This window comes from Mycosarcoma maydis, chromosome 1 (assembly GCF_000328475.2).
Source record: "Mycosarcoma maydis chromosome 1, whole genome shotgun sequence".
NCBI classification, from domain to species: domain Eukaryota; kingdom Fungi; phylum Basidiomycota; class Ustilaginomycetes; order Ustilaginales; genus Mycosarcoma; species Mycosarcoma maydis.
Window position 1 is genome coordinate 1,098,648 of NC_026478.1, and position 15,987 is coordinate 1,114,634.

The window sequence follows — 15,987 nt, forward strand, 5'->3', positions numbered from 1 at the left end:
AATCCCCACGACAAACATACACCCTGATTCTTCTAAGTATCTCAGTCTTCCTCCCGCATCAGCGTCTCTCATGTTCACAACATTCACATTTCAGTTCGTTCGCTAAGCGAAACACACGCAAATCGCAACTTCATGGTGATTTTGCTTCTCGGCTGCTCGGCTGGTGGGGGCGATGAACGCGGCGGCCGAATTGGCAGTGTGCATGACGGACCAGGTGTTGCACACGAGACTGGGTATGAATTTGCGAATGAGACAAAACAAGCGAAGGAATTGAACACGAGTGATGCGGTAATGCCGCGACAGAGAATGAGCTATGAAAAACTTATGCCATCGAAACAGGGCGGACCATGCCATCTGCGCCGATGATACCGCAAATGGGGGAGCCGTTGATGCTCTGCCACTGGATGATTTCTCCTGGCCTCGCCATGCGGGGTTTGGGTGTTTGAAGTGCTTCCTTTGGTAGATCCGGCTGAAAGGTCGACAGGCTCGGAGCTGGTTTCGCCGATGCTGATGATGCTGCTGGTGAAGGGACCGGCGAGGTGGGCGCGGCAGACGCCGAACGCAAAGATGCTTTAGTGGAGCGTGAGCCGGCCTTCTTATTGCCTGCTGCGGCTCTGGATGCGGAAGCTGTCGAGGTGGTGGTGCGCGCTGACTTCAACTTGCGGTCGGCCGTCCCCGCAACACCTTCATCCTTTTTGCTGCGCTTCGTTTTGGAAGGCGAACGCTCTTCCCTGATTTGATCCCACTCCTCCTGAGTCTCTTTCAGATGCTGGACGGGGGCACGGTTCATGAATGCGTATATATCTGCGCCATACTCGTCGATGAACTGACTAAGTTGCAATTCGCGCACTGCTCTCGGAATTCGCTCGACAGCCAAGCGCATGCGCGTGACTGCCGACTGAACCGACATCTCCAATGAAGCCCTCAAGCGTGAAATACGAGCTTGTGCTTCAAGATCGTAGTTCTGGAGGAACTGTTGCACCTGCTCCTCTGGCAAACCCTTTTTGGATGGAGAGGAAGGGACCGGTGTCGTTGCGCGTGAGCCATCTGTGATATCTTCATCTACCACCCCCCTTCCCTTTTTTGACTTGGTCGACTTTTGTGAAGCTACCTTTACCTCGGTCGATCGCGACTTTGATGAATCCTTGAGCGGGCTTGATACGTATATATCTTGGGCGTCGCGTTCTCCAAGCACCTTTGTTGGCGCTGCTGTTGGCTGGGCCGACTTGGCCTTGGCGATGGATACGTTGCTCGATGCGCCAATGCCCTGATCCATGATAACATCTGAAGATGGCGCTTTGGATGCTGTTTTCGTAGTTCGCGTCGAGCGTGTCGAGCGTGTTGCTTTTTTGACCGGCATAGTGTCCTCAGTCGCTGTTGTCAATTCCGTCTGCCCTTGTAGTGTGCTTTTGCTGCTGATGAACTACGTATTTCACGATGCAATGGCGAAATGCTGGTGTTGGCGTGGAGGAAGCGGGCAGGAGGTAAAGGGTGAGGAGATCGTACAGGCAACCGTTTAGAAATCATTCCCTCATTGAGCCTGAGCCAGGAGGGCGTTGGCTAAAATTCAGCATGTGAGATTGTCAACTTTTTATTCTGGACATATATGTGCAAGCGTGTTTCTTCTACAGTCACGAGTCCAACACCGCGACGCGGCCAAGCTGCTTCACGTGATGGACAACGCCAAAACAGGATGTGGAGGTTCTTCAACTAGAAGCTAAACCACTCGTGACTGTACCAAAAGGAAGTCTAGACTACCAATCGTGAATCACGAATCGGACTCACGACTTGGGTTGTGTAATCTTCAACTCACGACTCATGACTCTTCACGTGTCAAACGTTTTGCTATGTTAAGGCATCACATTAATTTTTATGTCTTCCACCCACATCTCGGTCTAAGCCCTGTTCAAGAGAGGCCAAGGGGATTCAAGGAACAGTATAGAGTATGGAAAGAGATTGAAACCGCTTAGGAACCATTTGATGAAGCGATCAGCCGAGCCGTTGACTTGCAAAAGGAGTGTGGCGATGCAGGACTACATTCGTGATTGCGGGTACTGAATTCTGTGACTTGCACTCACGACTGACTGTAGCTAGAACTCACGACTGCAGGTCTGTTGCACGTCCCTTTCAAAGCAGGAAATTTCCACATTCGTGATTCACGATTCAAAAAGGTCACCGCCCAAACGCCGCGCAGCTTGGTGACGATGCACACGTTCAGTCCGTCAAGTCCTTCTTCTTCGTCGCCCACGGTTTACCTTCTGCCCTGTACAAGTTGTACCATAGCAAAGCAAGGATGAGACTCATAGCAGTACCTCTGGCTCGAGCTAGACCAACATCACATCCCATCACAACATTTGTCGCACAAACAGCCTCGAGAGCAGCTGAAAAAGCTGCAGCCGATGCAGCAGCAAAGCCGAACAATGGAGCCAACCCACCCAAGCTCCCTTTCACGACCCGCATGTTGAACAAAGCATCCGCTTTCTGGATCGATCTAGGACGAACGGATCAGACGAGTACGTTTGACTGGAAGCGAAGGACGTATGTGCTGGGAGAGCGTTTGATGGATCGCATCGAATATCAGGAATGGGCGCTCAAAGGAATCGATCCTGCCATGGGTCCACATCTTATCCGCCGAGAGCGCAAAGATGCAGATAGCCCAGAAGCGACGAATGGAGGCATTCCGAAGCTCGATCATGTGCCACTTCTGTACCCACCCTCGCTGCTCGAGCCAGAACGACTGCTCAAGAGCTTGAAGAATCTGACGGACCATCGCACACCACACCACTACCGCCGCTTCTGGTACTGTGTGGTAGGCATGCCCATCACCATTCCATTTGCTCTTGTTCGTAAGTATTTCTGCTAGTTCTCTCTCTTGATCAATCCGAGGAGACTGATGCGATGATGTTTTGTTGTCATTTTTTTGCAGCTGTGGTACCAAATCTGCCATTCTTCTATCTCGTCTACCGAGCATGGAGCCACTGGAAAGGTAAGTTGTAAAGCGTCACAACAAGCACTGTCTGCACTGCGGCCCATTGACGTGTCTATCCATCGACATCCTACACCTTGCCATCTCAATACACAGCATACAAATCGTCGCAGTACCTCTCGACATTAATAGGCCAAGACCGCGTCCGTCCCACCGAAAGCAAAGATCTCGACGCCATCTTCGCACAGGCCTCACCACCTGTGGATGCATCATCACCTGAAGCATCGAACAAAGAGACTGAGACCACAGCAACAACGTCCACATCCAATCCCGCTCAAAACGAGCACATGCTCCTGCTGACACACCACATTCCAATGCTGATGGACAAGATGGAATTTCCCGAATGGGTCCAGGCCGATCTACGTCGTGCGCGCCTACAGGTAGAGAAGAGCATCGCGGAGAACAAGCTCGATGAGCTCGAAAGTAGCGCAGAGAACGAGAGTCAGGAGAGCAAGAAGTGACCCGAAATCACGCCTCAGTTTGTAGAAATGCCAACATCGCGCCTTGTGGAACTCCTAACCACACCTTTCTGTCAATTTATGCCCTAAACTGGAAGGTCTTGTCGCATTGTCAATGTTGTTGAATGAGTGGATCGATCAGTGGTCCAGAGGTGGAAGATCAAATGTGCCTGTTGAGCTCAAGCGCTTGACCTCAACAGGACCGGAAAAGTCAACCTCTGGATCGATGTTCTGACAGAATAGGACAACAATTAGGTCAGGCTTCATCACTCTTGATGAAAAGCATATGCCAAAGGCACTCCGATACTCACACCGTAGATATGGCCAAAAACTGTACCAGCAGCGGGATCGAATTGCAGCTTGATGGGGATATCGCGCTGCCTGTCGACGCTCGACCTCTTGAACGTGTAGATGTAAAGTGTGTCGCCGCAGCCGCTGCTCGAGCCGAAGAAGCGTTCGAGTGTGCCTGGAAGCTGATCCGCGGTTGACAAGTGGATGAAGCCGTCGTTGGTCTGCATGGGTTGTAAATATTGACAAATGAAGTCAGCGTCGCGAACAGGCGATCTCGCAGACAAGTACGTGAAGAGCACATACGTCAAGTGCAGTACCGGCCCAATTGGTGCTGGACATTTCCTCTTTCTCCTGCGGAGTGAGAATCTTGTAAAGCGTAGTGCTTGTTTTTGGGTCCCTCATATCTGTGTTTCCTCCGATGCCGAGATAAGTGAGTGTCTTGAAGGGCAAATGGTGCCGCTGACCGAGCTTGTGCGCTTTCTGCCCGCTATCCAACACCAGCTCATTCCGCTCGCGGCTGTGTCCAACTTATTTTACTGAAACCGTGAACCATTCACGATTCACGATTTGTGATTCGTGATTCTTCTTGCAACAACGTTTCCGTGTTCCGAAAACTTTCCAAGCCGTCCTCAGATAGGCTTTCTTCCTCCACTCGAGAAGGTGACACAAGCCTGCATCGAGCGGAAACATTCGACATCCATTTCTGCCTTCCATACCTACACAGCAAATTCACAGCTTCTTGTGGAAACTGATACGCTCAAAGCACAACAAATTGGCAAGCCAGTTCTGCCACTCAAAGGCTCCGCCGACATGTCAGACTCACCGGTCGATAGAACGGAGGCCATCAATAGGTATAACGATGCTATTGCAACACTCCGCAAGGAGGGAGTCGCTAATGCTGTAGACAGCGTCCCCTCACTACTCGATCGCCCCGATACGATTGACACACTCATCGAGGACCTCCTCACACCATCCAACAAGCTTTCAACTGCAGAGTTGGCCCGGTCTCAAGTCCACTGGAAGCGCAAGCCAAAGCTGGAACACATGCTTTGGGCCGAGCCTAGCACCTCGCTTCACTCGCTCGAATTCGTCCGTGCCGGTCTCGAGGGAAGGATTGTCTCGTACCGCGAAGTCTCTCACACTTCGACGCCGCTTCTAGACTCCAGATCTTCTGCCTCGATGACGAGGAAGCCGGCGACGTCTAGCAACTTTGTGCGAGGAAAGTCAGCGTACGTTCCCTTTGCACCAGGAGGATTAGAGAGCGAAGTTATGAAGAATCCAGATGGATCGGAGCGAGATGCAGAAGATCTCTCGGACACGATCCGATCGCAAGTCGCGGATATGGAGGAGACGTTGAGCTCCGGCAGAGGCTTGCGCACCAAAGCTCCTGGGCTCAGTCGGTCTTTCATTGATCCCACTGAAGAAAGTCTTGATGATGAGGAAGATACAGAAGCCGTCGAAAGAGCATCTTCAAGGGTTCAAGACGCCTCACAGGCGGTTGACGTTGGCCTTGGCATGGCACCTATCCCTGTTTATCGACCTGTTGAGCAAGATCGACCAGGACCGTCAGCTCTGCGCGGTTCTCGATCCCAGATCAATGGTGACGGTAAAGATCGTGCAGACACCAGCGTACACGATGCCGAGCTTGACGAGCTACTCCCTGTCGAGCGTCCTCAGCCTCTCACACACGCCAGGCGAACCGCCAAGATCGATGCCAAACGCGATTGGGCTCACGTCATCGACGTGAACCAGCAACTTTCTAACTTTCACGAGCTCGTGCCACAAATGGCTCACTCATTCCCTTTCGAGCTAGATACTTTTCAAAAGGAAGCTGTCTACCATCTCGAACAAGGAGACTCGGTCTTTGTCGCTGCTCACACCAGTGCTGGTAAAACTGTGGTCGCCGAATACGCCATCGCTTTGGCACAGAAGCACATGACGCGCTGCATCTACACTTCACCCATCAAGGCGCTCTCGAACCAGAAGTATCGCGACTTCAAGCAGACATTCGGCGCGGCTAATGTCGGCATCCTCACTGGCGATGTGCAAATCAACCCAGAGGCACCGTGTCTAATCATGACAACTGAAATCCTGCGTAGCATGCTCTACCGAGGCGCCGACCTTATCCGTGATGTTGAATTTGTCATCTTTGACGAAGTCCACTACGTCAATGACCAAGAGCGTGGCGTGGTTTGGGAAGAGGTCATTATTCTTTGTCCGCAGCATATCAACCTCATTCTGCTTTCGGCTACCGTGCCCAACACCAAAGAGTTTGCGGACTGGGTCGGACGCACAAAGAAAAAAGACATCTATGTCATCAGCACACCCAAGCGTCCAGTTCCTCTGGAGCACTTTTTGTACGCTGGTAAAGAGATGTTCAAGATTGTCGATGCACGCGCACAATTCCTCGGATCGGGACTCAAGGAGGCTGGAGAGGCGCTCAAACGGAAACAGGAGAAGGAGCGAGAGGCCAATGCCGCCGCTACTGGTGGTGGTGGTGGTGCGGCTCGTGGTGGTCGAGGTGGAGGAGCTGCCGGCTCCAACTCTCGCGGCCGAGGAGGCATGACGCCAGCCAGAGGTGCTGCGCCGCGAGGTCGTGGAGGTGCAGCAGGGGGTCGCGGCGGAGGCTTTCCAGGTACCACCACAGTCCGCACTGGCCTCGACAAGAATCTCTGGATCCACCTTGTCGGACACCTTCGTAAAAAGGAACTCCTCCCCTGCGTCGTCTTTGTGTTCTCTAAGAAACGCTGCGAAGAGTACGCGACCAGTATGCCCAACACAGATCTCAACACGGCTAAAGACAAGTCGGAGGTTCACATTCTCATCGAAAAGTCGCTTACCCGACTCAAGGGTACCGACAAGGAATTGCCACAGATCAAGCGCATGCGCGACCTCCTTGGCCGTGGAATTGGCGTCCACCATGGAGGATTACTTCCCATTGTCAAAGAGATCGTCGAGCTTCTCTTTCAGCGTGGGTTGGTCAAGGTCTTGTTTGCCACCGAAACGTTTGCTATGGGGGTCAATATGCCTGCACGCTCTGTCGTCTTTTCCTCAATTCGCAAACACGATGGACACGGGTTCCGGGAGTTGCTCCCAGGCGAGTACACGCAGATGTCCGGTCGTGCAGGTCGTCGAGGTCTCGACGCTACTGGTGTCGTTATCATTAACGCTGCCGATCAATTGCCCGAAACTGCCGTGCTGCACAAGACGCTTCTCGGCCAACCAACCAAGCTATCATCTCAGTTCCGACTTACGTACAACATGATCCTCAACCTGCTTCGGGTGGAAGCGCTCAAGGTTGAAGAAATGATCAAGCGCTCCTTTTCCGAGAATGCGGCCCAAAAGATGCTTCCGGATCAACAGAAGAAGGCGCAAGAACTCGAGAAGAAATTGGCCAAAGCACAACATCCTCAACCTCCCGAGTTGGACGAACAAATGTCGACGTATTACGACCTGTGTGCTGCTGTCGTGGCGAGCAACCAGTCGCTGTTCGAGTTGGCGCTGGGTCATCAGCAGGGAGCAAAGAACTTTGGTGCTGGGAGAGTGGTGATTCTGCGCGATGGGCATTTCGACTTTGACATAGCGGCGATTGTCAGACAGGTTTCAGCCAGCGAATTTTTGGTGCTTGCTGCTGTGACGCCGGAGAGGAAGAAGGGCGAATTGGATTTACAGGGATGCAACAATGGGGAGAGTGGCGGAGTTGCTCCGCTGTGGCCGCCAAGAGTGAGGGCGGCGAAAGCCGAGTTGGTGTACGATCTTCGCGAGGTATCATTGAGCAGTATCTCGCTGGTTACCGAGCAGACGATCAAGTTGGATGTAGCGCTCATCACCGCGCACCGAATCAGCGCTATGAACCGCGCACTCGAATCTCTGCTCCCCATCCGCGAATCTTTTGCCACAACCACCCAGGCAGAAGGAATCCGAGAAGCAGAATGGACCAAGCTACGCAGACTTGATTTCCAAGAAGCCCTTCGTAGTCGCGATTCCTACGCTTCCAAAACGCACCAACACCTCTCGCTCCTGGACTCACCCACCTTTTCCACCGACTATGCCCTCGTCTCTACCTACAAGACCATCACGCGCACCCTCGAGCAGACACTGAAACTTCAATCCGACGAAAACCTCGAACTACTGCCGGACTATCATCAACGCGTTTCTGTACTCAAGACGTTACGTTACATTGATCCGATCACTGAATCAGTGCTGCTCAAAGGTCGGGTGGCGTGCGAAGTAAATTCGGCTAACGAACTGGTCTTAACCGAACTTATCTTGGAAAACGTTCTGGTCGAGTACGAGCCCGAACAACTGGTCGCGCTGTTGTCAATCTTTCTCACGCAGGAAAAGACGGACGATATTCCTGTGCTTGAAGGCAAGATTTTGGAAGGATACCAAAAGATCTTAGAGATCGCCGAGCGAGTCTCCGCCATTCAGTTGTCCAATTCCCTAGCTAGTGAAGACTTTACAGCGCCTAACAAGATAGCACTGGTACCGGTGGTGTACGAATGGGCTAAGGGAACTGACTTCGCCACCATCGCTGCCATGACCGACATTCAGGAGGGCTCGATCGTCAGAGTCATCACCAGATTGGACGAAACGTGTAGAGAGATCCGAGATGCTGCTAGGGTCATTGGCGATAGAGATCTGGGCGAAAAGATTCAGAGTTGTCAAACACTCATTCGTAGAGACATCGTGTTCGCGGCCAGTTTGTACTTTTAGAGTGGCGAAGCCCCTCATCGCAAATCTCGCCTCTTTGGCAAATAACGTGACCGATGTTCCATCAACGTCAACTCTGTCCAAAGATCAATTGCTGACAATTGCTACAACAGCTCTCTCTGCCTTTCACAGAGGAGCACAGGCTCACTTTCTCCGACCACGAAAGGACATGGTCAAAGGAACGACTGAAGCTAATTATTGGTGCAGAATGCAGAAAGGGATAGCACAATTCTGAACGACTCGAGAAAGTTGGCCTTCTTCACGCCACAGGCGGACCCCCCGGCATATCGAAAGGTTCCTCGTTCGTCCCAGCCCCAAGGTCCTCTGAGACATTTGAAACGCCCTGCAAGGGCTGTACAGCTGCACGCAGCGTCTCATCGTGCTCTGTGGCCGCAAGGTTGCTAGCCTGAGCCTTGAGCAGCTCTTCCGATGCATGCCCTGTTTTGGATGCCGTGACGCCCATGCCAGCATCGGGCTCAGTGGGCTCGGCGGGCTCAGTGCGATCAGTGGCCTCAGCAGCGACATGTGCTGTCTGCGAGCCAGGGAGATGCAGCTGGCTGCCATTAGCAGTGTGCTCGCTTCTGGCGTAGGCCTGTAATGCCGGGTTGGATGCAGATGCAGAGAGCGGAATCGAAAGCTGCGTCGCGACAGTCTTTTGCGATGGCGTACGGTGCAGACTGACACGGTCCGAGGGTGCCCCAGGTCCAGCAGACACACCTGGAGCATAAATAGCTTGGTGCGAAGTCTGGCCTGTCGAGCTTCCAGGGATGGAGTCACGCGTGCGGGACGAAGAGTCACTTCCACGTCTGCTCAGAGGAGGCAACGCCTTGAGCGAAGCAGAGGTGTCACTGCTGTTGCGTCGGTCGCCCATGAGACTGCCGCCAATACTCCTGGCCCCGCCCAAGCTGGGCGCGTGGTGGTGACTGCGGCTAGCACCACCCATACTCATGCCGGCCGTGGAAGACGCGAGCGTCAAGATGCTAGCGTTATCAGCAGGGATCGCTGATGGATGTGGGTTGTTGTTGGGATGAGGCCGTGAGTGGGTGGGAACGTTGATAAAAGTGCTGGCGCCTTCGGCTGTGAGGCTGCTGCTGTTGTTGTTGTTGCCCATCTGTCCACTGCCGGCCCGCGAAACGCCGTCAGAGGCGAAGTGAATGGAAAAGCCCTCACGAGGACCAGTGCTGAGACGTTGGGAAGCTCTGAAAGAGTCGTCGCCACTGCTCTGCCGCGGCTGAGCAATATGGGTGGTCGGAAGGACCGTAGGCTCACGAGTGTCGAGGCTCATCAAAGTGGTGGGTTTGGTGCTGGCGCGACTCTTGCCGGTGTCCATGGTGCGGTTGCCAATCGAGTCGCGATCCGCGAGGCTGCTGTCATTGTCCGTGTCTTGTTCGATGCCATCTGTGGTCGCTGGTTCATTCGCGATGTTTGCAGACGGAATGGGTGGAGCGGCGGCGGGGACTTGGGCAGCACTCACGTTGAAGTCTGTGCTTGCGTGCAAACCCGGTTCGGTGTTACCTGCAGGTACAGACTCACGTGTCCTCTCGTTTGTGATAGTGCTGCGAGAGAGTGAGAGTGGCGTGGAATTTTGCTCAGTGGGGATCGAGCTGTTGTGGTGACGAGTTGATCCAGGCAGATCGATAGCACCAAGTGGCTCTTGCGTGGGGATGCCGTCGAGCTGTGGTGGAGGCGTCAGCCTACCATGAGCAGAACCGTCATGTACAGGCACTGTGAGCGTGTTTGCCAGGCCATGCGCTTGATCTGATGCAAAAGCAGAAGCAAATTGTGGTTGTTGTCCTGTTACAGATGCACGTTGAGCTCCGTCGCTGGTATTGGGCAGCGTAACTATCTTGCTTCGGCCGTCCACTCTCGATGCACCCGTTCTTGCTGGAACAGTACCGTTTGTTCCAGTCGCACCGTTGTACGCATATTCATTGGGCCCGTTGGCTGCTTCGCTCGGCCTGCGTCCGAACTTTTTCGAGAACCAGCTGCCGATCGAATTCTTCTTCGTCCGCCCGTAAGGCTGTGACTGCGTGGATGCGCATGTGCCTGTCTGGGAGGACATCTGCGTCTATCAGCGGATTTGATGCGGGAAGGCTGATATGAAAGTGTAGTAAGGACGATGAATAGGGTACAGTCACGAGTGATGGGTGGTGGAGGTCGTAGTCGAGAGCAAATTACCCAACCATACACAATAGGCAATCGTGAATCACGAATGCAGGCTACTGAACTGTACTCACGGACTTGGCGGTGTGATGGATTCAGAACAAAGGGTCTTATGACTGCACTCACGCTGTAATCGTGAATATGTGACACATTCACGATTTTCGCAACGCTCAAGCCACGCTCCAAATTTCCTTGAAAATTGCCTCTGTGCGGAGCTGCTCAAATTCCGCAGACTAAACAAACTCTCGTGGGTAGATGTGAGATGCCGATATTTTCCCAGGCGCGCGTCGTCCACACCCTGTCCGGAATTTCTTGGAATGGGTGCACTCAGCGTGTCAACATATTTTACGCATAGTGACCTGCGTAACCAAAAACCAAGAGGCTCCATTAGAACACACGGCATATGCAATCGCGAACAAGTTGAAATGACACTGAGACAGACGATGGCCACGAATGGAATGGTTCTGAACAGGGTACAGGCGTGGTCAAAGAACACAGCTGGGGGGGTAAAGCTGAAAATTTGACATCAGCTGAACCAGACACTAGAACACAATTGAAGCACTGTTCGCATTCAACCAGCCTGGTAGATAGCGGGGCCTGCCACCACGTGATAGTTGATGAGAGAAAGGTTGGCAGGTGTGTAGAAGGTGTCGCTGTCGGTAAGAGCGACAAAGATGGTGCTGTTGACGAGTGTAGGACCCTGAGCATACACGGTTCCTCCAGGTTGCCTGGCCTTGGCCGTTCGCGCATTCGTGTCGACATCGTAGAGAGAAGCGTAAGTGACGTTGAATTGCGAAACGTAGGCAGCAAATCTGGGAACCCCAGATGTGTGCGTCTTGGTCTTCTGGTTATAAGGACCCTGCGTCTTTCCAGGCGAGTCCCACGTGAACATGTTTTCCTGACCTTCCTCAGTCAGAGCGGTAACATTGTTCGAGATGGAAGGTCCACCAGCTGCCTTGCCAGCAGCGATTGCGTCCGGCTGGTTAGACCAATTGAGTGCGGGGTAGATCTCCCAGGCTAGAGGCTGATTTTCCTGAGGGCAGGACTTGATCCAGGGACTCAGCAATGTCCAGGCCCACGACTGGGGAACGCCTGTCTCGAACCACTCGGGCATTGGGAAGAGACCTTCAAACTGACGGAACGCCATCTGCTGCCTGGCCTCAGTGGTAATGGATTGCAGCAGAATCTGAGCGCTGGCTCGGTTGTCGAGCTGGTTGAGGAAGCCGTACACGCCCGACTCGCCCCACTTGGTGAGCCTCTGGCTAAAGTCGATAAATTCGGGAACCGTCTGAAATTCATAGCGATAAGTGCACATCTTGGGAGCCTTAGGCCCAAGCATATTGGAAAGGGCGACAGCGTGACCAATCTCCTGCTGAGCCATGTGACGAATGAGGTGGCGGTCGTCGGCATCGAGACCAGCAGCATCATAGTCGGCGTCCGAGAACTTGACCAGTGCATAGTTGAAGAGGTCAAGCTCGATGTATTCTTGGTGCAAAGCGAGCGCAATGGATTGGAAGTCAAAGTTGGAGAAGACTTGATATGTCGGCTTCTTGACTAGAAAGGAAGAGATGGGCTGGTAAGCTTCCGAGACGTTCATCCCAGCGCGGCGAGGATCAGAGCCAGCACCCAGCTGAGCAGGAGACACGATATGGATCTGGCTCCTCTTGTGCTGTAGACTTGGTGCTGCCAAAGCCAGGGCAAACACCGATGCAAAGCCGACCGCCCAAGACAGGAGGTTGCTGAAACGAGGAGAACTAATCATAGTTTGCAGTGCACAAGGGGAAAGGAAGTGAAGGGAAGTGAGACAGTGCAATCGCAAAAAGGATGCTGGACAGAGTTACTACTGTACTTATACCTGGTACTAGCCGCTCTAGTAGCGCCTCTTCCACCAAATGATTTATAAAATGGAGGACTGTTACGCATAACCACGACAGGTTTGCATCATTCACAGCGCTTAGGCGGTATCCTGGTCGAGGAAAACGCCATTACAACGATGATCTTGCTGCAGCAAGCAACCGTGAATAGCCATCATGCTGCGATAGACCTCGTCGAGAACAGACAGGCTGGCCAAGGTTCACAAAACGTTAGCCAGCGTAGCCCATGACGTTGCCGAAATCTGATATGTGTGATCATCTTTTCGTCTTTCTCTTTAGGTGTTACGAGTATGACTGTGCTTTTGATAAAATGTGCTTGGTAGACATGCTGTGTACTCAGAACGATCGACAAGCTCGCCTCCGAAGCTTGGATTGCAGACAGAAGTACTCTGAACCATTTGTCATATGCAAGTCTTCGAGGAAAGCTCGCATCGAGATGCGCTCAAGATGGAAAAGATCACCAAACATAAGCTTGCAGTCACGAGCAGGTATGTCGATCGCTATGGTTACCCATTGAACCTTATAGTAATGAGTAACCAATCGTGAATTGCTAAGCCTAGCATTCGGGATCGCAGCTTTAGCCGAAGTAGCGAAGCTTCAGGGCGTCGCCACTCTCTCAAAAATTGGTGGATACATGATTACATAGAGAGATTCAGGCAAAACATTCACGATTGACTCCGTCTTTTACTGTTCGAAAAGCTGATGTCTAAGGGCAGCAGGGGCCTGTCAACTTAACCGCGTTATAGCTACGGGGTCAAATCATCACATGCTGGCGAACAGGTCCATGCCAAGCAGGATCCTCATTCGACGCCACCGAATGTGCATGTTCGTCGTTGCAAGAATCAAGGGCAACCACTTTTTTCTCGATTCGGCTATCAAGGCGCCTCAATGCCATGCTGAATGAGACGTGCACAAGCGGACATCAAGGTGTAGTCATTCCATCAAGCTGAACATCCACACGTAAGGCTGGGGATACATTCACCAGTATACTGTATATCCCCTTTCCATAAGGTGTAAATCACGAAATGTCTCAAATATACGTGACATCATAGTTACAACCGATTCTACTGGATAGACTGGTCTTGCTACGAATCTGCTCCCTTATCTTGTTGATGGTAGCGCCAGGGTTCCTGGCTACGCAGCCCAGCATGAGCTGGAGCTGCTGCTCGTGCTCGCCAACTCAGCTGCCTCAATCTGCTTTCTTGCGCTGCGCCGCTGTTACCCTTGTGTCCTTGCATTGCTCCACGATGACGCTCATCAATCGTGAACGGATAAGCAAATCGCTTTCATCTAAGCCTTGGTGTGGCCTCGGTGCATCACAATTCCACAATCTTCTTACAAAAATTCTGGATACACCGTTTCGCTTGCGTTTTGGCGGCATGTTGATCGTAAGTAATAGTATCCATGTTCATGGATGGCGAGCGAGCTATTACGTACACTGAACGCATGAGGCCTATGCTTCGTCATGGACGCACAACGATATCGTTGGGCTTCTTATTACAACGATTTCCTAGGACATACGTACAAATCAAATCGTGAATGACGCCTTCATACGATAACTTCGCTTAAAAGCACAATACATTTGAGCCTTTTAGGTAATTCTTCAAAGTATAGTATTTCCTCCAATTGCCTATCACGAATCACGAATCACGAATGTTGTTCTGTTTGCTCGAAAAACCTCCAACCACGAAGTTGCCAAAACATTCACGATTCACGATTGGACTTTACTCAGCATCCTTGTCGATACTCGACCTGCTGCTTCTTGCAATCGTCAGGGAGTACAGAGTCATGGATCATTTGCTTGTCCCCGCGCTTTCCCTCACCACACTATGAGCTAGTATTCAACCCCACTTCATTTTCAACTACTGATTCACGATTGTGCGCCAAGATCTCTGTGAAAATCTTTCAGCCGCAATTCGAACCTATGATCAGCAAAAGCAACAATGCGACAAACTAAGCTCGACAAAAGAAAGCCACAGGAATCGTCGGCCACAGAGAGCAAGGAGTTTGTAGAGGAAAAGCCTGCTGACGGAATGAAACGGAAAGCATTGGCTTCCGAGGCTGAAGCTAAAGACTCAAGTCTAAGCGGAGACGTCTGCACCAAGAGCCGCAAGGAAATGTGTTGCGAGGATCAAGAGAGTGGGCAATTGACGGATAGCGGCTCTGATGAAGTAACAGCGCCGACCAAACTGACTAGGGACCAGCGCAAGATCGACGACAAGCTCAAAGGCAACGATTTCGAGAACATCAAGCGTGAATCTGGCTCCAAAGAAGAATGAGTCGAGCCGCGAGGTGACTTGGCACGTTTCAGAAAAGGGACTTGTCTATTTCTTCTATCGGCCAAAGGTCATGTCGAGTAACAAGGCAAAGTTCAACAACACCGAATCACTGGATGATGTGCAGAACACAATTGTGTTGCTTGTCCCAAGAACGAGTGAATCGAGCACGGCTCCTGCTTCCAATGACGATGCAACGCAAGAGCAAGACGAGAAACGCGAGCCGCCTAATCCCAGTGCTTACCGTCTCGTTTCGCTTAGCAAGAAGCGTATGCCTAGCCCAGAAGCAGCCCTCAAAGAGGGACAAGATCCCGGTGGAATTATGGGGCGCCACAGTGAAGCCATTTGGGCTACAGTGGCAGGCATTGGAACAAATCTCAAAGCACTAAGCGAGGCTCTGGGAGAAGAGCACTCGTGACTATTCCACCAAGACGCGAGGTATGTGCTGGATTGCAGCTTGATACGCCGACGCCGCAAATGACCAATCACGACTTCATGGTGTGGGAACTGATGAGGAACGCTATACTTTTCTCTGCTCTTTTTATACACAGGCGAGAGGATCAAGCCAGCTGCGAGGCCGGCTGGGCGTGGTCACTATGCGCTGATTATCAAAACGGCCAATCCGCCTTCCACCCGCGAGGTGCGGCTTACATATTACCTTTCTCACCTAAGCAGCGGCGACTTTGGTCGAGTGTAGGAAGAACTCGGATTACACCCTGCTTCGTCCGTGCTCATGCAGATGAGAAATCCCACATTGGCACCCACAGGTCCTGGCGCACCAGTCGCCGGACTTCCTAAAGACAAGCGAGCGACCCTGACCAAAGAGGAACTGCAGGAAAACTTTGGAGGCGACGTCAACAAAAACGGCAATCGATATGCCCGGCCTGAAGGACCTGCATTGTTGGATCGACAGGGCGTAGAGTTGCTGCCGATCAAGCGGGAGACGCAAGAGGACAATGGCTCGAGGGGCCTCGGCGACGAACAGACCAAAGCGCTAGCTAAGCTGGCTCAACAAGACCGCGAAAAGATATCGGATGAGATGATTCTCAAGGATCTCGAGCTGTCCAGCAAGGAGACAAGGGTCGAGGCGTTGTCGGGCAAGTGGATCTAATGAACCTCTGCGACGTTACTTTGCAGAAGTGTGTTCGCACGCAGCACCCTGCCCGGTTTGTTCAGTAAGAAAATGCCCATTCAGCTTGCGACATATGACAGCTGCTGTAGACCAG

General features: G+C 52.3%; 7 protein-coding genes across 7 annotated transcripts; 3 read left to right on the forward strand and 4 right to left on the reverse strand.

Moving 5' to 3' along the window:
* Positions 1–322: 322 nt before the first annotated feature.
* UMAG_00390 (uncharacterized protein) lies at positions 323–1,360 on the reverse strand (the record flags this gene model as incomplete). Its single annotated transcript, XM_011387972.1, has 1 exon — positions 323–1,360. The coding sequence occupies one exon, from the start codon at positions 1,358–1,360 to the stop codon at positions 323–325; it is 1,038 nt and encodes a 345-aa protein (XP_011386274.1).
* A 933-nt stretch (positions 1,361–2,293) lies between these two features.
* Positions 2,294–3,447, forward strand: UMAG_00391 (uncharacterized protein; the record flags this gene model as incomplete). Its single annotated transcript, XM_011387973.1, has 3 exons — positions 2,294–2,846; positions 2,927–2,986; positions 3,083–3,447. The coding sequence occupies 3 exons, from the start codon at positions 2,294–2,296 to the stop codon at positions 3,445–3,447; spliced, it is 978 nt and encodes a 325-aa protein (XP_011386275.1).
* A 135-nt stretch (positions 3,448–3,582) lies between these two features.
* On the reverse strand, positions 3,583–4,137 carry UMAG_00392 (uncharacterized protein; the record flags this gene model as incomplete). The annotated part of the gene is made up of 3 exons (XM_011387974.1): positions 3,583–3,675; positions 3,756–3,956; positions 4,039–4,137. The coding sequence occupies 3 exons, from the start codon at positions 4,135–4,137 to the stop codon at positions 3,583–3,585; spliced, it is 393 nt and encodes a 130-aa protein (XP_011386276.1).
* A 408-nt stretch (positions 4,138–4,545) lies between these two features.
* Positions 4,546–8,451, forward strand: UMAG_00393 (putative RNA helicase, involved in exosome mediated 3` to 5` mRNA degradation; the record flags this gene model as incomplete). The annotated part of the gene is made up of 1 exon (XM_011387975.1): positions 4,546–8,451. The coding sequence occupies one exon, from the start codon at positions 4,546–4,548 to the stop codon at positions 8,449–8,451; it is 3,906 nt and encodes a 1,301-aa protein (XP_011386277.1).
* Positions 8,452–8,707: 256 nt separating this feature from the next.
* Positions 8,708–10,510, reverse strand: UMAG_00394 (uncharacterized protein; the record flags this gene model as incomplete). The annotated part of the gene is made up of 1 exon (XM_011387976.1): positions 8,708–10,510. The coding sequence occupies one exon, from the start codon at positions 10,508–10,510 to the stop codon at positions 8,708–8,710; it is 1,803 nt and encodes a 600-aa protein (XP_011386278.1).
* Positions 10,511–11,182: 672 nt separating this feature from the next.
* On the reverse strand, positions 11,183–12,373 carry UMAG_00395 (putative Rds1 protein; the record flags this gene model as incomplete). Its single annotated transcript, XM_011387977.1, has 1 exon — positions 11,183–12,373. The coding sequence occupies one exon, from the start codon at positions 12,371–12,373 to the stop codon at positions 11,183–11,185; it is 1,191 nt and encodes a 396-aa protein (XP_011386279.1).
* Positions 12,374–14,428: 2,055 nt separating this feature from the next.
* Positions 14,429–15,872, forward strand: UMAG_11608 (uncharacterized protein; the record flags this gene model as incomplete). Its single annotated transcript, XM_011388484.1, has 4 exons — positions 14,429–14,738; positions 14,797–15,116; positions 15,327–15,447; positions 15,529–15,872. The coding sequence occupies 4 exons, from the start codon at positions 14,429–14,431 to the stop codon at positions 15,870–15,872; spliced, it is 1,095 nt and encodes a 364-aa protein (XP_011386786.1).
* Positions 15,873–15,987: the final 115 nt, after the last annotated feature.